This window comes from Pogona vitticeps, chromosome 4 (genome assembly GCF_051106095.1).
Source record: "Pogona vitticeps strain Pit_001003342236 chromosome 4, PviZW2.1, whole genome shotgun sequence".
NCBI classification, from domain to species: domain Eukaryota; kingdom Metazoa; phylum Chordata; class Lepidosauria; order Squamata; family Agamidae; genus Pogona; species Pogona vitticeps.
Window position 1 is genome coordinate 202346576 of NC_135786.1, and position 24244 is coordinate 202370819.

The window sequence follows — 24244 nt, forward strand, 5'->3', positions numbered from 1 at the left end:
CTAATGAGATGGCCAAAGTACAGTATTGGAGCCTCTGTTTCAGAATCTGTCCTTCCAGAGAACACTCAGGGTTGATTTCCTTCAAAATGGATAGGTTTGTTCTCCTTGCAGTCCAGAGTACTCTCAAGAGTCGCCCCCAGCACCACAATTCAAAAGCATCAATTATTCGGCGGTCAGCTTTCTTTATGGTCCAACTCTCACTTCCATACATCACTACAGGAAAAACCAAAGCTTTGACCATTCGGACTTTTGTTGGCAAGGTGATGTCTCTGCTTTTTAAGATGCTGTCAAGGTTTGTCATCGCTTTCCTCCCAAGAAGCAGGCGTCTTTTAATTTCGTGGCTGCTGTCACTATCTGCAGTGATCATGGAGCCCAAGAAAGTAAAATCTGTCACTACCTCCATATCTTCCCTTTCTGTTTGCCAGGAGATGATGGGACCAGTGGCCATGATCTTAGTTTTTTTATGTTGAGTTTCAGACCATTTTTTGCACTCCCCTCTTTCACCCTCATTCACCCTCATTTAATTCCTCCTCACTTTCTGCCATCAGAGTGGTATCATCTGCATATCGGAGGTTGTTGATATTTCTTTCGGCAGTCTTAATTCCGGTTTGGGATTCCTCCAGTCTGGCTTTTTGCATGATGTATTCTTCATGTAAGTTAAATTAGCCGGGGGACAACATACAGCCTTGTCGTACTCCTTTCCCAATTTTGAACCAATCACTTGTTCCATATCCACTTCTAACTGTTGCTTCCTGTCCCACGTATAGATTTCTTAGGAGATAGATAATGTGATCAGGCACTCCCATTTCTTTAAGGACTTGCCATAGTTTGCTGTGGTCCACACAGTCAAAGGCTTTTGCATAATGAAGCAGAAGTAGATGTTTTTCTGGAACTCTCTGGCTTTCTCTATAATCCAGCGCATGTTAGCAATTTGGTCTCTAGTTCCTCTGCCCCTTCGAAATCCAGCTTGTACTTCTGGGAGTTCCCAGTCCACATACTGCTGAAGCCTACCTTGCAGGATTTTGAGCATAACCTTGCTAGCGTGTGAAATGAGTGCAATTTTACGGTAGTTGGAGCATTCTTTATTACATATATATGCACACTATATTTTACAGACATTCAATCAACTTTTGAACAGGCTGCGATAGCCAGAGCAGTATACAGTAGCTAGTATGGTGTAGCAGTTAGATTATTGGAACTGGAAATGAGGAAACCTAGGCTCAGAAATTCCCAGTCATTTTTTTGCAAGTAAAAAAAGGAAATAAAGGGTGGGAGAGAGAACCATGTATGTTGCCCTGATCTTATAGGTTTCCTATCAATAATACAGTATTATTTTTCCAGTGATGAAATGGGCTCTGCTTACTCATCAGATTTCAAATCCCTTTAAGTAACCAGCCTTTTAACCACAGAATTGGCACCTTTCTTACATCGCCAAGTTTCAGATAACCTGCTCAGCCATTTTCTGAGGATATATAATGTATTCCACCCCATTTCCTACAATTTTTGGTATACTGGCATAACACACTTTTTTCAACTGAGTCTTAAGCTGAAACACAACTGTGGCAGAGTAAATAATATGGCCACTGGGCATATGAAAATGCTACCATAAGTTTGCAATGATCTTTCAAGATCCCTTAACTTCGTGTGTCTGGTGGTGAAAAAAGGCTATTAAGAGTAAGTCAAACTGGTTGCTTTGGTTTAACTGGTCACCAATGGCAGCCTACATTGTTCTGTGGACTGAAATACAAGCAAAAATGTCACTGCCCCCCACTGCCTCCCACGTCACCTTGCCTGCCTGCCCTGTTCATTCTCTTTTCTTGCTTCACTCACTCCCCTCCTTCTTTGCCCCATCTTGCTTCACTAGCCCATTTCTCCTCCCTTCACTGATTTTCAACCCTCCTCTTGCCTTCCTCCCTCACCATTGCTGCTGCCCTTCCTCTCTAGAGATCTCCAATGGCAGTCCTAAATTCCTGGTGCTATGTTCCACAAGGTCATCAAGGAACCAAAGTCTGTCTCTGAGAGGTACTCAGAGCTAGCATGGTGGGTGTGGTGGTGATCTTCAAGAAGGTATACAACCAACAGTGTCTTGGGTCTGGGGACTCATCTGTGGAGATGGCCCACCAAAGAGTAATGGGGGTACAGTGGTGCCATTTGCAGCTCTTGGCATTCTGTTACCTGAGGCAAGATATCCCCCTAATGGGAGGGCTAGTCTCGATGGCCACCTTCAGATCTTTGGCTGTCTTTGAATTGGGCTTATTCCTCCCTCAGAATGCAAGAAATGTGTTAATTACATCTGAGCATAAGAACAAAGAGAGCATGTAGAGTAAATAGACATATAAACAAATAAAAATAAAAGAATCATGGTACTCTAAAGAATAAAAAGGGACGTGGTGGCGCTGTGGGCTAAACCGCAGAAGCCTGTGCTGCAGGGTCAGAAGACCAAGCAGTCGTAAGATCGAATCCACGTGACGGAGTGAGCACCCATCACTTGTCCCAGCTCCCGCCAACCTAGCGGTTCGAAAGCATGTAAATGCGAGTAGATAAATAGGTACCACCTCGGTGGGAAGGTAAACAGCGTTCCGTGTCTAAGTCGCACTGGCCATGTGACCACGGAAGATAGTCTTCGGACAAAACGCTGGCTCTATGGCTTGGAAACGGGGATGAACACCGCCCCCTAGAGTCGAACATGACTGGACAAAAATTGTCAAGGGGAACCTTTACCTTTACCTTTACTCTAAAGAATAACATATTTTTTTTCACTCTAAATTTTTGTAGATCATAACCTACTTCTTCAGGCTTTTTCATGTGTTGAGAAATTGGATTGTAATCCATGAAAGCTCACACTGAAAAGAATTTCTTAGTTGTTCAGGCACCAAAATGCATTTATTTTTTATGTACATGCTGAAACAGGCTAACACTGCTGAAATGGCAACAAACAAGTCAAGCAAGTGACCAGCAGTTTATAGAGGCAGAAAGCCGATTTTGTTCCTCTCAGTTGCAGTATGAATTATCTGAGAAATGTTCTACGTAGCAGTTTGAATTTTCTGAGAAATTTAGTAAGGAACAGAAATCCTTTGGAGTGCTAATGTTGTCACCTCTCATCTGATGCTCAAACTAAATTTATGTATAATTAATTTTTTTGTCACAGAAACACTACAAGCGATCTGGGATTTTCTTCCTTGGGAAATGAAACTTAAGAAAGTACTGGAACACTGCCAACATCTCATTGCTTGGAAATAGGGATATCTTTATGTAAACATGCATTTACATAGCCAGGGAGATTCTGGTAAATTATATATGGTTGTGTGGAATAGACTGTGAAGATATATTTGGTCGGCAGATGGCAGTAACAACAGCTGAAGAAATTCTGTCATAACCAAAGTGGAGCATATTTCTTCATTTTAAAGACCTGATGTGTATTTACAAGAGTACAGTGTTGTAAGCTAAGAATATTTACAGATCGGGAATAGCCATGTTTACTTGACTCCCACTAAGGTGAAGAGACTTAAAAGCGCTTCAACCGTATAGGGAATTGTATAGCCATTACTTCTCACCTGCTCCTGCCACCCATGGCAAATGATCTTTGGCGCCTTAAGATACTTATGAAGTGTTAGGAGTTCAGTCATCAATTATTCAAAAAAATTCTCTTTTATGAATCCGCGATACTGTGCTTCTGTACCCATGATTCAAAACACCAGAAAATAGCCCAATATTGCTGCACAATATTGTGCCTGTTTTGCCAGCAGGAAAAAGGATGCCAAGCTTTACATAGCAAAGGGCAGCCTGCATGTTGACAGCAGTCAAGATGGTCTACAAGATTCCTTCTTGTGTCATTTTGTAACATCATGGAACAAAGTTAGTGATTTGAGAAAATAATTCAGGCATTTGAGAATATTATCACAGATCTTGAAACTTGCGCACATTTTGTACCATATTTTGTATCATATTTGTATTACATAATATGGAAATGCAAGTATAGAATGATCTGGAAATGAATAATCAAATAAAGTAAATAAATGACTCAGCTGAAGCAATGCTATAACTAGAAAAATTTTAATCAGGTCATATGTTTCACAGGTGACTGGAGTTTCAGTTTACTCTGCACTCCACACCCTTCCGCGTTTCCCAGTTGCAGACTACAGAGGGTCACAGTACAACAGTGCAAAACAATGACTTTAAAGCTTCTCTCATGGATTGTCAGTTTAAATGCTTGCAGAAACAGCAAATTATAGGTAAGTCTTTTTTATGTCAGTGTGGGTGCCGGCAGTTAAAAATCTAAGTATAACGCCTTACTGTATTGTTTTAGAGTGATAATGCTGAAACCAGCATGCTTACGTCAAACACGGATTTGTCGCATGGTTTCAATGGGTTTAACACAAGGGAAGGAAAAGATTGATATGAATTTCAGAAATGATATATACTGTATTAAGTTTGTGTTCTCCCTGTACACAGTAGAACTGTGATGCTTTGTTCATCTTGTTAAACTCTTTTACCTAGAGCTCAGAAGAAAGTTAACTTTTCTGTATGGAAAAGCAACAAAAATTTCTTCATACAGATCCTTAGTAAATACTCAGCATCACACTACTGAAGATGTTATTGTATCAGGTTAAATATCTATGTATACTTACGGCATTTCTAAACAGGTGGCTTGCTTTCCACATTTCTCCAATGCATTTATATAAAAGTTTGTGGAAACAACATTTTTTCAAAATGATCGTTTCCCACTTTCTATTCTGTATTAACCACACACATATGCACAACCCAATAGCATATAATCAAGGCTGTTGCAGGGTGCTTTTTATCCTGTGCTTTAGAATAATGCCCTAGAGTGAAATTGTCTGCAGTCAAAGGTGGCATAAAAAGGAGCTGATGCATATGGGAATGTCTCTTTGAAAAGTTTTTCATCCAGACTGATTAAGGCAAGTGACTGTCTGAACAAAAATTTGTGTATTTGTCACACTGAGGGCTGCCTGAGGGCTGTCACCTCATTCTTCCAAATGGTGTATAATTGTTGTGTAACTGTTGGGACATTTTAGCAGCCCAGACTTCTAAGCAGGATCTGGGGCAGACAATGATAATATTAGTAGTAAACATACCTAAATATAATATTTCAGCAAGGAGTAGAATATAATGAACAACTATCTCTCCATAAAACACATAGCAGATTTTTTATTTGCTTGCCAGGGTCTTTTGAATGCTTTCCCTCTTTCTTTTCTTCACAGATTGCACCCTCACTTCTTTTTGTCCTAAAGAAAAAGATTCATGCAGCAAGACCCTTATATGTAATGATATTGTTCTATATGGCTTTCACTGCTAGTGACCTATGCTGTCAGAACAAAGTGTTATCACAGAGGAAAATATTTTCAGCTGATAATGTTCTCAGTGAAATTAAATTTCTACTTATAACAGTGGTGGTCAGTTTTGGGGGCAAGCAGGCCATAAACACATGTGCAGTATGAGGTAAGTGCCGTTGTAGTGTGATGCCCCCTGCTGTTCATACAGCTGCTTCTGTGTTTGCATGTCTTGTTTGGGGCTAAGCAGATATATTGAGCCACTGGTAAATCTCTTGTAGCATGTTGTTGCTGCTGTTGTAGTATTCTATCAAGCTGTAGCATGTTATTGTAGAAGCATGTTGTCATTGTCATTGCTATGTGATGTCAAGTTGCTTTAAGGTATGTGAGATATGAGGTATTCAAAGACTGGTGATACTATTGTCAGCCTACCCCACTTCCCACCATGAGTTTCTGTGGCTGAGTGAAGATTTGAACCCAGCTCTCTTGAGCTGCAGTCTGATATTCTGTTTATCGCACTGGATTTTAATTTGCGGTATATTAGATGACTTCCAATTCTTTAAGCATGGCAACAGCAAAATCACTTCATTCTTGCCCCAAATTTTAGTGCCAAGGAGGCAGATTTTGATCCACGAAAGCTCACAATGAAACAAATGTGATAGTCTTTAAAACACTGCATTGTTTTGTCTTTGCTTTTTCTTATTTTCCCTTCTCCCTCATTTAATTTTGCCAACATGTTGAAAAGAAAAAAAATATTGGAGTTAGCAGGAGGGCATGTGAGTTCAGTTCAGTTCTGGTACTCAACATAATTTTTTGGCTCAGCAGTTTTTATTTACAATTATGGTTGTGCACTAGACTCAAACAAATCTGAAATCCTGAACCTAACTAACATGATTCAGACTGATTATATGAAAACCAGCAAAAATCCACAATAGGATTCTAACCAAAATTCTGTTGCATTACTTAGTCCACATAAGTCTGATGATGTCATCAGCCCCAACCCAACAAATTTTTGTAAATAAAACATTTCTAATTCCCTGGCAAAGGTCCTGAAGCTCCTGTAGAATCCCCTTCATTTTTAGGAGGCTGCAAGGGGCTGCAGGATGGGGAAGACATCTTACATGAAATTGCTGCTGCTGGCGCTGTCATCCCTGCAATAGCAATTTTCAGTCATCAAAAACTTCTGTCTCTTCAATAATTAGTTCCACAGCCCTCAGTGGCTTCCAAATGATAAAAGGGATGCCATAGGGGGATGATGATATCATCAGATTTACATGGTCTAACTTACAAAACAGGATTTCGGCCAATATTTATTTATTTATTTATTTATTTATTTATTTATTTATTTATTTATTTATTTATTTATTTAATATGTCATTACAGAACAAATTAAATATTAAATATAGAACAAATCCAACTGAATAACTAAACTTGCATAAACTGCACTGCTAAGTTTGCCAACCTAATGGCTCAAGTCCTGTTATGTTACTGGCCTCTGTGGAAGGGTGAAGATGTCATCAGGAGGGGGTGATTTTTGTTAATGAAAACTATTTCTGTCCTATGGCTTTTCAGATTGTATAACTCTCTTTCTGTCCCACAGCTTTTTTGACTTCTATGTAATCCTTTTCATTGTCTAGACATTGTGGAAGCCATGGGAGGATGTCTTTAATGACCAAAATTAATGAAATAATCAATTAATTACCAAAATTAAAGACCAGTGATGTCATCTTGCAGTGGTGCTTTTCAGTAAAAACTTCTTCCCTCCAGCCCAGAACTCTTATGGCTTCCCCACAATGAAAAGAATTGCATAGGAGTCAGAAATCTGCAGGACAGAAGTAGGAAGTTCTTAATTACTGAAATCTGTCCTCTGCTGGTGACATCACCACCTTTCTGCAGTAAGTTACTCAGCAGGATTTCAGCCAACATTTATATTGATAAGATGTTTTTATGCTGTTCTGAATTAGATCATTAATAATTATTAATTCTTTTCAGGGCTCACCAGGAATTAAACTTCCCATGGCCTTTTAAGGTGCACATGGACACCTTCCCAAATGAATTATTAGGAGTGAAAATGAGTTCATAATCTACATGAAGACTTGTGCTTCTGACCCACCATTCCAACAAATACAAACCACACTTCCTTTTATACAGAGAACTACACCAAAAAGTTAACTTTTAAAAAAAATCTCTGAGATGAAATTATCAGTGGTGAAAACAAGACAATGAGATTTATGAAGCAAGATTTTGTCATGATGGTTTTGGGGATTGTGGTTTATGTAGCTGATGTTGGAGCTGATCTTTGGGTAGCAAAAACTTATTTCTGTGGAGAGCAATATTTATGGTGTGCTATTATATTGGTCACAGGATTTATTTCATCAGTAGTTGTCCAGTTTTTCAGTTACATTTGGTTTAAAGAAGATAATGCTGAACAATTGAATTGGACCTTATTCTTATTACATTTCTTGCATGGTGGAATATTTACAAGGTAAGTACAAAACCTGAGATATAGAAAGAATATTCGGCTGTGTAATGGTACAGTAAAGTGGTTTTTCATGCAGTGGGTGTGAGGGTGATGACATTTCATCTTATGATTGGTTGAACTTTCTTTTGATACAGGGCTGTGACCAACAGAAGGGTTTGTAGTTTTTACTTCCTGGGTTTCTAGGAAGGAGGAGGTCAGGAAGGACAGGTAGAAGAAACTGTGGTCTAGGAAAGAAGCACCCAAGCGAAAAAGTCAGGATCCAAGAAAGAAGGAAGGAAAGTGGAGTGATTCAAAAGGAAGGAAGAGACAAGAAGGTGGGAGGAATGACACTGAGTGGGATGGAAAGCTAGAAAACATAATTGATATCCATGAGAAGTATTTACATTCCAGAGTTACAGAAGTGAGAGGGAAATGCTTCTCATTTTGAATTTTTGAAATACCTAGTCACATCTGTGGCTGTAATTATCTGTTTCATGTGTATTAAAGATTTTGGAAATTTAATGGACTTATATCACATGTCTGATATAATAGGACTGTGGCATCTGTGGGATCAGTACCCACGATTTCAAATACCTGCTGTTTGAAAATATTCAATAAATCCCTCCAGAAATATGCATTTCCAAGGTATATTAGTAGAACTGGTCACTAGAAAGAACCAGAGACTATACAGTATACAGTGGTGTCTTGACTTATGACCATAATCCATTCGAGAAGATGGGAGTAACTTGAAATGGTTGTAAGTCGAAGCACCATTTCTCATTGAAATGCATTGAAACCCCATTAATCCGTTCCGGCCAGAAAAAAAAAACCCAAATTAAATAAAAATAAAATAAAACACTGCAAACCCCTTAAGAACATGCTGGGGCCGAAAAAACAAACACACCCAAAACAAACGAACAAACAAACAAACACAGCCAGCCCCAGTAGAATGCTATGGGGCTAGGGAAAAACACTCAAACTCCCTGCCCATAGCCAGCCCCAGTGGAATGCCCTGGGGCTGGGAAAACACACACACACACACACACCCATACAGCCAGCCCCAGCGGAACGCCATAGAGCTGGGGAAAAAAAATACAAAAACAACCCCCCTCCCACACACAGCCAGCCCGAACGCGATGTGGCTGGGAAAAACAAACACACCAAAACACAAAAAACATCACAGCATAGAAACATAACTCCCCCCAAACCCAAACCCACCCTTCAAAACAAAGTAAAGAAAGCAGCTCCAGGCAGTCCCGAAGCCTCCTCCGACACACTCACTCTAACCATTAGGGCGAAAGAACTACAAAGAAGCATCCCCTTTGCCTACCAACAGTTAGCAAATTTGAATTCCCTGCCTTTTTTTGGTTGCAACTCGAAGCTCCAGTCGCAAGTCGAAGCAAAATTTTGCAGCTGGAGCTGGTCGCAACTCAAAATGGTCGTAAGTTGGGACATGCATAAGTCGAGGCACCACTGGTACATGTGTGTGTTCTGTGCAATCAAGTCAGAACTGACTTATAGTGAACCTAATAGGGCTTTATTTATTTATTTATTTATTTATTTATTTATTTATTTATTTATTTGATTTTTATCCCAATGTTAGTATTGATCAAGATGGAAAATAGAACAAAAGACTAAGTAGAAGTAAGAGTCAAGTATAGACAGAATGCCTGCCTAAAGAGCCAAGTCTTTAATTGGCTCTTGAAAACACCCAGTGAGTGTGCCAGGAAGATCTCTGATGGCAAGCTGTTCCAAAGCTGAGGAACAGCTTGCCGTCATTTCCATTTCCAATAGAAAGTACTGTAGTAGTACAGTGGACCCCTCGACTTACAGACAGCTCCACTTACAGACTTCTTTGGCCGCAAAATTTAGGTTCGACTTGCAGCCGGAGAATCGACCTACAGACTGGAAAAAAACCCCAAAATGGAACAAAAATGGCCGGTTACGGATTAATCGGTTTTCAATGCATTGTAGGTCAATGGAGACTCAACTTAAAGACTTTTCGACCTGCAGCCACTGTTCCAATATGGATTAATTCCGTAAGTCTAGGGTCCACTGTAATGCCTGTTTGGTCACATGATTTTCCAGAGTAACAATGTGGCATACTATTATTTTAAACCTATTTCTTATCATATTCTAGCCAGTGATGAAATTTAGACCGTGCGAACATAGTGTATGATCTAGGAGCAGCCAGGCTGAAAGCTGGTGTTATTGGACTATAACTCATATTAGTCCTCAGCAGCAGAGGACTAATATGAGTGATGAGGGGAGTTTACTAACCAGGCAGCTGTCTTAATTCTTACTTTTTATTCTTAGATGTTGACCAGCTTGACCATGATTATAGTCCAGATTTACACTTCATGATATTTCCAACTAGTGGTGGTCTAAATTGACTTCTGGACTAATATATCATGAAGATAAGGCTGGGTCATCACCCATATTCAAGCTGGAAGACTGAACAAAGAATAATTAAATAATAGCCCATTTGGTTTCTAAAACCAGTGATGGTGTTCTTTATGTAGTTCATGTACTATTTGATTCATACCCCAGTTACTTAATCTATCAGACATTGGTATTGCCATGTTCTGAGTGCAGAACATACTCAGCTAACAGCGGTGCCCAGCTTTGGGATTGTTGTACATAACAGAGTGGAGGGTAAAGTAAGTGAATAAAAATGCCCGTTGAATTTCAGTGGACATTGAAGGCTGTTTTAAAATTAGTGTACATACACACTGAGATCTAAAATGTGGAGCAGCTACAGTAGATTGCAATCTGGCATGGATCAAAGGTTTTATTGCTCGTAGACTGTATTATATAGATACACATTCTATATCTACTCCACTTCAAAAACTGAAGAGGATGAGTGGAGCTCAGGAGTCTATGTTTGTGAAACAATTTCTATGATTGATGACTTGAAATGACTTAATGAAAGTGAAAAGTGCTAAAGCAGGACTGCAACTGAACATTAAGAAAATCATGACTACAGAAAGAATTACACAGCTTTAATGTTGACAATGAAGAAATTGAAATAGTTAAAGATTTTGTGTACTTTGGGTTAATCATCAACCCAAAGGGAGACTGCAGCAAACAAATGAGAAGACGATTGAGAGTTGGAAGGGCAGCAATGAAGGAATTAGAAAAGATAATCAAATCTAGGATGTGTTGCTGGAGACCAAGACCAAGATCATCCACACTCTTGCATTCCCAATCACCATGTGTGAGTGTGAAAACTGGATAGTAAAGGAAGCTAGCAGTAAAAAAAATTGATTTGTTTGAAGTATGGTGCTGGAGGAGAGCCTTGCAGATACCCTGGACAGCCAGAAAGAGAAACAAGGGGGTCCTAGATCAAATCAAGCCTTTTTGTCTGGAGATAAAAATGTTAAAACTGAGGTTGTCCTACTATGGACACATCATGAGAAGGCAGGATTCTCTGGAAAAGACAAGAATGCTGGGAAAGATTGAAGGCAGCAGGAAAAGACAAAGGCCAAATATGAGATGCATTGACTCTCAAAAGGAAGCTGCCGGCTTGAGTTTGCAAGAGCCAAGCATGAATGTTGAAGACAGGACATTGTGCAGATCACTCATTCATAGGTTGACATAAATTGGTGACTATATGATGGCATATAACAACAGCACATAAAGCAGTCCAGATTTAAAATGACACATTTGTAAAACTTCTTTTGATCTTCATTTCTATTTAATTCTCCTCTTTATTTCCAATTATAAATTGATCAGGCTTTCAAAAAAGCAAAACATTAATACTGTACCTTTAAATTCTTCTAAATTACAAAGTTGAAGAACAAGTTTATATTTGTACACCCATGAAGTCATTGTAAGCTGATTGCAGCCCATCAATTTCTCCTTCGGTAAATTATGAATCCCAGTCAGCACCTTACTTCATGGGAATTCTTGCCGGAAGTCCAAAAGTCGCCTCACACTTTATCAAACTTCTCAGCTGTGAACATGGGAGCATTTATGTAAGGCAGCCAGCTTGGCCCAATACACAGCTTGAATAAACTCAGGATTAGATGGATGAGTGTGTGCGTGAATAACAGATTGATTCACTCTAGCATATTTTCTGGAAAATACAAGGACTATACTGATGCCCAGATACGGGATGCAAGAACCAGATGTTTCGTATTTTCAGCTGAAGATGTTTATGGGCTATTGTCATTTGGAAAAATAAATGTGTGTGAGCACAATTCAAGAAAGCAATCCTATCCAGACATAATTGTTTCTAGTTTTCACATATTAAATTCAAAGCTATTAATGTGGTGTCTATGGTTTCTGTCTGTGCTGCAAGCATTCTCAAAGGGATAGGGATCAGTTCTTGATGCTTTAGATTGTTGCTGCTAAGTCTTCTTAATGTACTGAAACAATTGACTTGGTAGGCGATCTATGTTGGAAACTAGACAGAAGAATATGTCCCTGTTGAGTCTGCAAGACCTCTCAGAACCTTCACGGTCATTGTCAACAATATCCTTCTGAGTTGTTCTTCTAGGATGTGGCCTGGAGGTACTGTTTAGCAGTGACTCTTGTCTTTTCTGCGGGGGTGAGCTCAGAGGGTGGTGCTGGAGAAGTATTCCTTGATGCCCTGGCCATTAACCTCAGGGTTCAGTTCTCCACCACTTACTATTTAACATATACAGGAGATTGCTGGGAGAGGCTGTCCAGAGTTTTGGATTTGGTGCTGTCAGTATGGTGAGGACACCCAACTCTATTTCTCCTTTCCATCTGATTTCAGATGGGTTGTTTTAGTCTTAAACTAGTGTCTGGGATGAGTAATGGACTGGATGGGGCAAAACAAACTGAAGCTTAATCTAGACAAAACAGAGATGTTCCTGGTCAGTTAAAAGGCTGATTAAGGAATAAAGATGCAACCTGTACTGGATGAGATTATACTCCCCTGAAAAACCACGTCTGCAGCTTGGGTGTGCTCCTGGATTCATCCATGAGCCAGGATGCCCAGGTCTCAATAGTGGCCAGGGGTGTGTTTGTACAGTTTTAATTAGTGTGCCAGCTGTTTCTATTGCTTGAGAAATCTGATCTCTCCATAGTGACACATGTCTTAGTTATATCTTGTTTAGAGTATTGTAACATGTGGTTTTGTGGGACTGTCTTGGGAAAGTGTTTGGAAACTACAGTAGGTCCAGGGTGCTGTGGCTAACTTGAGTGGAGCTGGTTATAGGGAGAACAGAAAATCTTTGTTACAACAGCTCTTCTGGCTAGTGGTCCAATTCCAGGTCAAATTCAAAGTACAGTACTGGATTTAACCTTTAAAGACCTAATTGCGGTTATCTGAGGGAGCATATCTCTTCCTACCACCCTCTGTTCTGACTGGAAGAATATCTTTCTCTCACCCCCACTATCTTCATAGGCACACTTGGTGCAGGTATGAGAGAGGGCCCTTTCAGTGGCTGCTCCCAGTCTACGGAAGTTCCTTCCATGGGAGGCCAGGGTGACCTCCTCCCTGCTGTCCTTTTGCCCAGGAAATGCCTTCCTTTTTCAGTGAGGTATTAATATATAAACTACTGCTCAGGAAGCTATTTTAAAGGGAAACTTACTCTTTTCTCTGTTTTAGATGTGTGCTTTTAAGTGGTTTCAGGAGGGTTTTGTTCTGTGGTTTTTAATAATTAACATGTTAAATCATTTTTAACAATGTGATTTTTATATTTTGATTGCTTTAATATTTGTATTTTTACCATTAGTAAACTACTTTGAGTCTTTGTGCAGGCAGGCAGAAAGCAAGGAAGCAAGGTATAGGGCACCAGCATCATCTTGGAGGAGGCATTCTTTCTTTGCTTGAAGAGAGAGAGAGAGATGGCATCTTCTAAGATGATATGTGCTGCAGTATATATATATACATCATCTTAAGATCAAAGTTAAGTGTGCTTTTCCAACAAAATTGTTGTTTTGGTCCAGTGTACTTTTATGCACATTCAGTCAGCCGAGTGATAAATTATAATTAATTTGTTTAATTGTCTCAGATTTTTTTCAGTAGGGTAGCAGCCAAGAGGAAGGAATTTGGAGAATGGGAGTGGGAACAAGACTGTGGTGTTTTAATAAAAACACATTTATATCCACTTAATTTTTTTATTTTCAAATTCCATATCATAAAATTAATTAAATATATTTTTAAGTAGGCTTTTGTATTTATTTTCAGTTTTACATTGTTGTTGGTGTTAGTTTGTTGAAAGGGGTTGGATAATGGGGGGAAAGGTGGAGAAGCATGGTGGGTTTCTTAGAAATTAAAAAAGGGCTGTGATACCAAGAAGGATAGGAATCACTGCAATGGATGATCATGTATTGCAGAATCAGATAATTTTGAATGTATAGGATTGGATCCTGACGGATGATTGGTGACAATCTGCTAATGCCAGCTAGAGGAAGGGAGAGGGTGATTTTTATCAGGCATTCCTCCTGCCGCGCCCTGTAGCCTCTAAAAATCTGTCCGGGTTCATTGGGGGACTTTCCACAGCAACCTGAAAGGCAAGGCGAGGGACTCTAGGGCTTACTGGGGAATTTTGTCTCCTCTTGTTTCATGAATTGGGGAAATCCTTTTGTTCTGGGAACAGCAAGCTAGGAGGCAACCTGTTTAATCTGCATATTGTACACATCCGGAGGCTAGTCTCCTATTAAACTTTCACTGAGTGGAAAGTTTCCTAAGTGTCATAACCTGGGATTGCTTGTGCATATTTTGCTACCCACAAGTAGTGATTTCCAGGAAGGGGGAAAAACACCTTTTCTCTCTGCTTGCACAACAGCAGTAGTTGCACAAGCAACAGTATTGTAACTGGCCCTTCAAATGAAAGAATTGTCCAGTAATGAAATCAGTAAAGTTCCATGAATAAGCAAAGCCATTGGAACCTTTTAGGCACCATGTGTATAAAGCAGCTACCTTTGGGTTAATGCTGGATCGCTCAGTGACTTAGGTCTCTGGCTGCAGAGCTAGAGGTTGGGAGTTCGATTCCCCACTGTGCCTACTTGATAGGGGCTGGACTCAATGATCCATAGGGTCCCTTCCTGCTGTGCAGTTCTAAAATCAGTATAATTATCATATGAGCAAGGACATCCTAATTACTCCCCAATCTGCTGATGAGATTTGCCAAGTTCAAGCACTAAAAGATTATTTTCAGGCTTCAACCCTGTATAACCTTAGCTTGCTGTAAGCCTTTCTGAACTCAATGGCTCTTTCTTCTGAGTACTGTAGATGCAGATAGGATTGCACTGTCAATGTTCCACTAAAACATTTTGAGATGAACCAGAGATGTGGAGGCTGCCATCACTGTTTCATGGAAATATATTTATGTGTAAACTTACCCTAGAGTAATGGCAAGAGGCGTCGGCAGGGTGTATTGGAGTTCATCACAAAACTGCCATTATGTGAACCTCAGCGGATCATTCAGAGGTTATTGGGAGGATAGGGCGGGAGAAGGATCCTTTTCTTGGGATGTGTTTTTGTAAGCGGAGCTTTTATAAACAACAAATTGAAAAGAAGCGAGAGCGCATTGTGTCATTTTGAGATATGGCAGAATATAAAGGTTTATAAGGAATGGTTGAAGAGGAACATTCTCTCTTTTTCGCTTTGTGCCTTTTGAAATTTCTGCTTTGTGAAACCTTTTGTGCATGCAAAGTGAACAAACTAATATTTGTGTATATTCAAATATGACCCACATTCAAAAGGATGATGTAAAGAATGAGGTACAATTCAATGATGGACTGTAGATCAGCATAATTCCACTTAAACCAACAGAGATTCTGCAATTGACAGGTTTAGCAAAGGCTTAAAATGTTGTCTTCGAAGTCCTGATCCTCTCCAAAGGAACGTTAGAAACTGACAGTGGAATAAAAATTGGATTTCCCCCCAAGAAAAGAGATATTACATATAAGTGCAGCAAATAAGGGTCAAACTAGATGAAACAAGCCAGGACAGAATAAAAAGCAGGAGTTAGGTGCTTGATTTTTTTTTGTTTCCCCTGTCTTTTAGCTTGCAAATCAGATAGCTTTGGTCTGTGATTGGTTATTGGGAGGCAAACAGGCTTTGTTTGCAAGTCCTGTTGCTCAGGCATGAAGTCTGGAGGAAAGCACTGAAGTACTTTCAGCCTCTAACAACCTGGTACTGTACTTATATTGCCTAGTTTGACATAAGGAGTTCAGACTACCATATTTTTCTGTGTATAAGACTATACTTTTGTCTAAAAATTTTAGACTAAAAATTGAGGGTTGTCCTATACACAGAAGTAAGCTGAGGAGAGTACAAAAACAAGTGGAGGGGAAAGCAGGGATCAAATTGTTCCCACAGGGCTTTGATCCCTTCTTTCCTCTTTGCTTGCTAATCCTTAGCAAAAGGAAATCAGGGATCAAAGCGCTGCAGGATTGCTTTGTTCCCTGCTTTTCCCTCTGCTTGCTAAGCCTCATGGGGCTTAACAAAAGGAGAGGGGAAAGAATCAAAGCAATCCTGTGGCTATATAAGGGGGAAAGGGATCAAAACGATCATGCAGTTGCGAGATTGCTTTGATCCCTTTCCCCCTCCTTTTGCTAAGCCCTGCAGGGCTTAGCACGAAGGGAGAAAGCAAGGATCAAAGCGATCCTGCAACTTCCCCCTAAACTTGCTAAGCCCCATTTAGATTTCTTAATTTTGGGTTAGAAAAGTGGGGTTCATCTTATACATGGGGGCTCTTATACACGGAAAAATACGGTAAATAAAATACTTAATGGCCAGAATCTTGTTGGCCATTTATGTGTATGTAAATTAAACCAGTGAATTGCTACTACCTGAACAGGTATCAGTTATATTACTATGGAAGCAACAGTTGTGCCATCAAGCATGATATTATAAGGCAACGAAAGCCTTGTTAGTTTGTGGCAATATGTCATAATGAGTTATATAATTTAATTTACACAAGCTTCCTGACCATGTGTAAATTAGTATTATGTTTAGTTTTATTAAGAGGAAATTACTTCATACCTTTAAGTTTAATTCTCTGCATGTTTGCTCAAAACAGAGGCAAGCTGAATAGCAGTGGTTTGGCTTTACTGCAGCTTGATTTGCAGCTATTTTAAACGTCTGTTCAGATCAGGTGATCACACAGAGACCATGGATTGTTTTGGTGCCAGTGTCCACACTGGGCCCCCAAGTTTGACCCATGCCAGAGCCCACACACCCCCTTCCTCTGATCCTACCTTCTGCTGATCCCCAGTTCTCTTTTTATGGTTTATTGAAAAGCTTTTGGGCTCTTTAAAGTGTTTCACAACATTAAGAGAAATGGACACAATCTGAGTTCGATCCTGGGCTCAATTAGCTGGCTCAAGGTTGACTCAACCTTCCATCATTCCAAGGTTGGTAAATTAACTACACAGCCTGCTGGGGTGGAGCGACATGTAGCCTGCATAACTGTGTTACAAACTGCCCAGAAAGAGCTTTAAGCACTGTGGGGCAATACGTAAGCAGTGCATTTACTTTGCTTTGGTTTGGTTTTTTCTGCCTCTCCCCTCCAATATGTTCTAGATGGACCCTCAATTTCCTGGAGCTGATCTGGTGGTCGACATGTTGCCTATCTGAGTCTGAGTGTTGTAGTTCAGATAAGTAACTTTCCCAAGCTCGGGAAAATACCATTTTTGGGTCACCACCACAGAAGCTTTTTCTAAACAAGAAAAATGAAAAGTAGATATATGTAGCTTTGTGAATCGACAGAGAAATAGCCAAAGAGGGGCTTTTCTGTCTATTTTTCAGGCAGGGAAAAAAAACTTTTCTGGGAGAGAGAAGAACTGCAGTAAAATAAGGGCGGGGAAGGAAATTGTGAAGCAGCTCCTTCCTTAGCTCATCTTTCTCCTAAATTCCAAGCAAAGGTTGCTTTTGTTCTTGTTCAAAATATTTGAGATCTAGTGTGCAATGCTTAGGTTAATCCTAAATGTCTGACTGTGTGATTTTCCCCGTAGGTATTGGTATGCACTGAAATATGGCTACCGTGCTGCATATAAATCAAACATCTCAGGAGATAAATTGATCGATGGTTCCACTAGCCTCATTCATAAAAGAGCCATTGATGCAATGGCTGATATCAGCATGCTCCGCCTATTTAAAACATACCTAGAAAGCACACCCCAGCTTATTCTTCAAATCTACATCCTCATGACCTCTGACATTGATGTTCGCACCTTCAGTCAGTGTAAGTTGGCTTAATAGACAAAATGATGAAGATAGTATGTTTAATTGCTGATTTATGTGAAAGGTTGAATAGTACTCTCAGTGCTATACGTGCTTTACAAAAGCATGAGTGTAAAAACAAATAAACATCAAAATAAAATATCACAGCAAAAATATTATTAGTTATACCTGCTGGCATAAAGTGATTGGCATACATCTTGAAAGGAAATTCTAGTTGTGCGCTGAGTTGTGTGACTCAGCACACAAGAGCAAATACAGATGTTAATTTGTTAACTTGTGGCAATTCATGGGCCAGATTTATGCTGTGTTACACTGGTATAAAAACACAATAGGATTTTGTCCATTAATGTATAATACGTTAAAATATTTATTTATTTATTTATTTATTTATTTATTTATTTATTTATTTATTTATTTATTTATTTATTTATTTAACTCTGCCTTTTCCTTAAAAAAGGGTCCAAGGTGGCTTACATCATTAGAAGTACAATCTTAAAAGGTAAAATGCTGATATATAAAAGCTGAAAATTTTTTTGGAAGTGTATACCTGGAACCAAAATGATAAAAATGCTAGTTCCAAGTGAACTTGTTTTGGGCAGGAAGTTCCATAAATGCCTTGTAACAATCAAGCAAAAGAAGGGCAATTCTTTGGCCACCTCCTGTCTTATTGCAGATGGTGAAAATACAGACTCTCCATATATGACCCACTATGGTGCAATCTGGTACAGGTGAATACAGTGGACCTGAATTCCTTTCGGCTTCTGATTCACAAAATATTTACAGTTCTGTAAGATAGATTTATCTCTGGGTCTACAGTGGACCATTTCCCACCCAGGACCTCACAAAGTCTCCTCCTCCCCTAAGTAGAACTGACTGGTGTTAGGTGTGGCTCTCTCGGATGCTACTCCTGGGCCTCTTGACATTGCCCATCTGTAGCGTTGAGTATGTCTAAAGTGGTTCAGAGGCATCACTTTCTTCTTTAAAGCACATTAAACCCATATGCAGTGTCATGTGGCTTTGAATGATGTTCAAGATCAGTTCTGAGGATAGCACCCACTTGCTCAGTGTATTTATTTATTTATTTATTTATTTATTTATTTATTTATTTATTTATTGGACTTATATACCGCCCCATAGCGCTACAAGCGCTCTCCGGGCGGTTTACAATTTAATTATACAGGCTACACATTGCCCCCCCCAGCAAGCTGGGTACTCATTTTACCGACCATGGAAGGATAGAAGGCTGAGTCAACCTTGAGCCGGCTACCTGGGATTTGAACCCCAGGTCATGAGCACAGTTTTTAGCTGCAGTACAGCGTTTTAACCACTGTGCCACGAGGCTCAGTATGTATAAATAATCTGGCACAAATTGATAAAAGTTTATTTAAAAGACATTATGTCTGCGTTTCATGGAAGTTTCTAATAATCAGTAAATGTTATTTATACAATGGCCAAAATTACTTGTATGTAGTTTGCCTGTCTTGATATTGTTTTAAAGAACCAAAGCCAAAATGGGTGCCTAACACAACAGCGCTGTTGTTAAGAACAGTCTATAACAGTAGCATAGCTGATTGCCTTGCGCTGAACATGGTGCCAATTATATTTGGAATAATTACTTCTAATAAGGAAAACTTTCCATCTCACTTTCTGCGTGTGAAGAATATTTAATTTTAAAACCCAAAGTTCCCCCCCTCCTCATATAATTAAGACATTTTTCTTTGCTTTTCTTTAGATTTTTCCATCACTGTCTCTTTCACCAGCATTTCCTGTGCAACAGTGGACTATCAGATCGCTTTACGGAAATCCCTTCCTGACAAGAATATGTTTAGTATGATATCTTCCAAAATAACATATTTTTCCTACAAACTGTTGACTTTAACATCATGGATACTTAGCATTGCGCTGGTGACGGTGCTGAGCATCAACGGTTCCATCATTCTCCTTGGGGTTCTTTGGCTTGGAGGTATAAGCTGGGTGCTCAGACAACACACCTCACTTTGCAAATCTAAAGCAGCAGAAGTTGTCTATAGGATCATTGTGGGAATCATTCTTACATTTACCTTTTTTAATGTCAAGGGAGAAAAGACAAAAATCATTCTCTGTGTTTATTATGTCATCCGGGTGCTTATTACCTTAGCCATATTGTGTGCATGTATGTTCTGCAAATCACTGTTTAATGGGAAAATTTATCTCCTATCTGTAATTGCTGCAGTTGTTGCTTCTTTAGTATTAGGCATTGTTTCTCTTTCTGTTTATTATAGATTTTTTCATCCTAGTATTTATTATGCACAAGATGTAGTTGATGGACGAGGAGATGAAAGAAATGAAACTTGCCGAATAAGGAGATTCCTGATACAATAAAATACAAGAAATGGTAATTTTCATTCTGTCTTTAAAAACAGCAACAAAGCAAAGCAAAACTGGAATTTCATGTCTTATTCATAAAGATGTATTTATTCATTCTGAAAACAGACAAATACTAGTCTATGCACATCTACATGTCAAGCTAAGCTAGACATTCCACTTGCTTCAATGGGTTATTATTTTGCAATATAAATTGAACACCTAGTCTGGTGTTTCCTTTTCAGTGAAAAGGAAAACATTCGGGCCCCCAAGCCCCATTGTAACAACCCAATCCAAACCAGGCCCAGAATTTAATAATTTAAGATAGTTTTCTAAAATTTGTTTTAACTTTTAAAAAAGATAGCCACCCTGAGCTTGCTCACTCTATCTGTCTGTCTGCACGTCTGTCTATCTACCTACCACTTACAGGTGAATGTAAAGTCACATTTTGGCCTTCCTGCATAATTTGCATTTCCTATGAACAAATATCGTCTATCTGAAGCCTATTTTTGATCACTCCATCTCTTTTTCCAAGGCTTGCCTGTGGACAAATGTGATTTCTTTTTGACTTGGGCTTCTTTTGAAACTCAGAAATCCAGGACAACTTCATTACATTCACTGAACAGTTCCATTTCTTTATAACTTAGACAGAGAAGATACAACGAGCACTTGCAAAACTAGCAAGAATTTCCCCAAGTTACCTGGTTCAATGAGGATCAGAAAGAAAGGTGAATATGGTCAACCTGATGAGGCTTTCCCCTCACATTTAAAGTGGGGGAAGTGTATTTTGTCAACAGGAATATTGCAGAGCAACAGATGATTATTAAAATACTTGAGGTGTCCGTGTGCCTCAGTCTTTCTAGCTCATAGGTCAGGGAACAGGGATAAATTACCCCAAATGGGGTAAAAGTGAAACTCCTGGGGGTAATGAGCAGAGTGCTACCCCCCTCCACCCCCCACCCTCTGCAGCCAACGCTCAAATTGTAAGCTACCTCTCTCTGTTACTTCCTTCCTTGCAGCAGGGCACTTCTAAATGCTCCAGATCAGAGATAAGCTTCCCTAATTGGATACAGCTGGGGATTAGCCCCAGGCAATCAATCAATCCGGGGCTTCCGAATAACTGCTTCCTTCAGAAATGACTGCAAACAAGCAGGAGGATAGAGAAGATCAAGGAGCAAGCAAGGGAAAGGAGAGAAGAAAGGTGCAAGAGACCAAGCACTTCATCAAGCTTATTTAAATGTACAAAATGGAGGGAGAAAATGGAGGGAAGGTGGGTGGATGTGTGTGTGTGTGTGTGTGTGTGTGTGTGTGTGTGTGTGTGTGTGTGTGTGTGTGTGTGTGTGTGTGTGTGTGTGTGTGTGTGTGTGTGTGTGTGTGTGTGTGTGTGTGTAAGAGAGAGAGAGAGAGAGAGAGAGAGAGAGAGAGAGAGAGAGAGAGAGAGCGACTTGACTCAAAACTGTGAAAATGAACAGGCAGGCAAGCAAAAGATTTATTTATTTATTTATTTATTTATTTATTTATTTATTTATTTATTTATTTATTTATTTATTTATTTATACCCCACCTATCTGGACTACCAGTCCACTCTAGGCGGCTTCCAATACAAAATCGGACAATAAAACACAGGCAAGTACATGCTAATTCAGTAACGGGTACAATAAAATAAAATAAAAATAGGGAAAGTAAGAGAAAGAAAAAGTAAAGAATAAATAAATAAATAAATAAATAAATAAATAAATAAATAAATAAAGAAAGAAAGAAAGAAAGAAAGAAAGAAAGAAAGAAAGAAAGAAAGAAAGAAAGAAAGAAAGAAAGAAAGAAAGAAAGAAAGAAAGTTGGCTGGAGGGAAGGCCTGAATAAACAACCATGTTTTTAATTGGGTTTTAAAGATGCCCAGCGTAGGGGCCGCGCAAATCTCCAGAGGGAGATTGTTCCAGAGGCAAGGAGCCACCGCCGAGAAGGCCCGGTTTCGTGTCTTCTCCTTCCGGACCTCTCTCGGCGTCAGGCTCCTCAGCCTCACCTCCTGACTCGCGCGGGTAATCTGGGTAGACCTTGGTGGAAGCAGACGTTCCGCCAAATATCAAGGTCCTAAAAAGAGAGAGAGAGAGAGAGAGAGAGAGAGAGAGAGAAACTGAATTAAGGCGGCGGCGGGGGGGGAGGGTGGCTTTTTAAGGTGCTCTCTAGGTTTATCATTGCTTTCCTCCCAAGAGGTAGGCATCTTTGAATCTTGTGGCTGCTGTCACCCTCTGCAGTGATCATGGAGCCCAAGAAAGTAAAATCTGTCACTGCCTCCATATCTTCCCCTTCTATTTGCCAGGAGGTGATGGGACCAGTGGCCATGATCTTAATTTTTTTTGATGCTGAGCTTCAGACCGTTTTTTGCCCTCTCCTCTTTCACCCTCATTAAGAGGTTCTTTAAGTCCTCGTCACTTTCTGCCATGCTTTTGCATAGTCAATGAAGCAGAAGTAGATATTTTTCTGGAACTCTCTGGCTTTCTCCATAATCCAGAACATGTTAGCAATTTGGACTCTAGTTCCCCTGCCCCTTCGAAATCCAGCTTGTGGGAGTTCTTGGTCCATGTACTGCTGAAGCCTGCCTTGTAGGATTTTGAGCATAACCTTGCTAGCCTGTGAAATGGGTGCAATTGTATGGTAGTTGGAGCATTCTTTGGCACTTCCCTTCTTTGGCATTGGGATGTAGACTGATCTTTTCCAATCCTCTAGCCACTGCTGAGTTTTCTATTGATGATGATAAAAAAAGCACACTGGTCCTTTGGTATTGGGCTGTGGCACCAGGGTGGGTGACATGACCTTTAGCCTGGTTTGTTCCTTTTTGCACACCACACATAGAATGATTGAAGTGGTAGGGAAAGCCCCCCCTCCCAATTCTGCATTGGCTGTCTCTAGCAAGCATGTCATTGCTAGCATCACTCTGGCAGCCACTGATGATGATTAAATCTTCTGCGAGCTAGCAAAAATTTAATGCAACTTGCTAGGCACCGTTGGACACCTTACTACTCCCTATACCACACCATGGCTGGAGTGCAATGTGTTCCAGCAAAAATAGTGCACATCTTTATCAAATTTGGTGCATCCTGCTAGTTTGGTACACAGCCGGTGTAGATTCAATAATATTTTTAATTCAAATTATGTATGATTTCCTTCCTTTCGAATCAAGGGGCTAATGTCGGCGTATATAAATTTTTTGGGGGGGTAAAAGGTAAAAAAGTTCCCTGACCCCTGTTCTAGCTCATCTTTCCATTTCGCTGGGCATCGTGTTATTTCTTTGTTTCACCACATGAGGGCTCTTTTGTAAGAAATAAGAATTCGAAACTACAAAATCAGTGAGAAATGCAATGATGGCATTTTCTGTAAAGATGTTATACTGTATAACCAGACTGGAAAAGTTACTATTTTGGACCCCAGCTCCCAGAATCTTCCTTCTGCATGCCATGTCATGCTCGTTGGAGGATTCTGGGAACTGGAGTTCAAAAAAGTAAGTTTTCCAACTACTTTCTATTTGTATAAATATATCTGCATCACATTACTTTATTTCAAGCGGTATCTCAAAAATAAAAGAATAAAATTTCAGTGTATTTCACATACAGCCTGATGCATTAGGATTTCTCCTACTAAGAGCAGGAAATGATAGTAGGATATCAGTTTATTCCATTTGTACAACAGTTCCACCTTCTCCCTTAAAATTTCAGCTGCCAGTCAGCCTGTGGATTGTGCTTGACCTTGTCATTTTAATCTAACTGCAAATTGGAAGCAAATGTTATTTTTTTCTCCCGCTCCAGGATGGCCATGACATCTTGCAGCAAGTATTTTAATAAGTTAAATGAAATATAATAAACAATTTCTTCCTGTTTTGACTACTGTCAGAGCTGTGGATGAGGGACACGATTCCACCAAATTATTTTAATTACCCCGCTAGTCTCAGCTGTGACATCTGGTGGCACTGGTGAGCTTACCTGATGT

The 24244-nt window shown here is 39.7% G+C and overlaps 1 protein-coding gene and 1 long non-coding RNA gene across 2 annotated transcripts; both read left to right on the forward strand.

The window, feature by feature from the left end:
• The first annotated feature begins 4108 nt into the window (after positions 1 to 4108).
• Positions 4109 to 5358, forward strand: LOC144589353 (uncharacterized). The gene is made up of 2 exons (XR_013545444.1): positions 4109 to 4232; positions 5223 to 5358. It is a non-coding gene; the product is annotated as an uncharacterized LOC144589353 (long non-coding RNA).
• Positions 5359 to 7407: 2049 nt separating this feature from the next.
• On the forward strand, positions 7408 to 20904 carry XKR9 (XK related 9). The gene is made up of 3 exons (XM_072999028.2): positions 7408 to 7776; positions 17692 to 17921; positions 19653 to 20904. Exons 1-3 carry the CDS (start codon positions 7514 to 7516, stop codon positions 20279 to 20281), a joined length of 1122 nt encoding a protein of 373 aa, XP_072855129.2. The 5' UTR covers positions 7408 to 7513; the 3' UTR covers positions 20282 to 20904.
• Positions 20905 to 24244: the final 3340 nt, after the last annotated feature.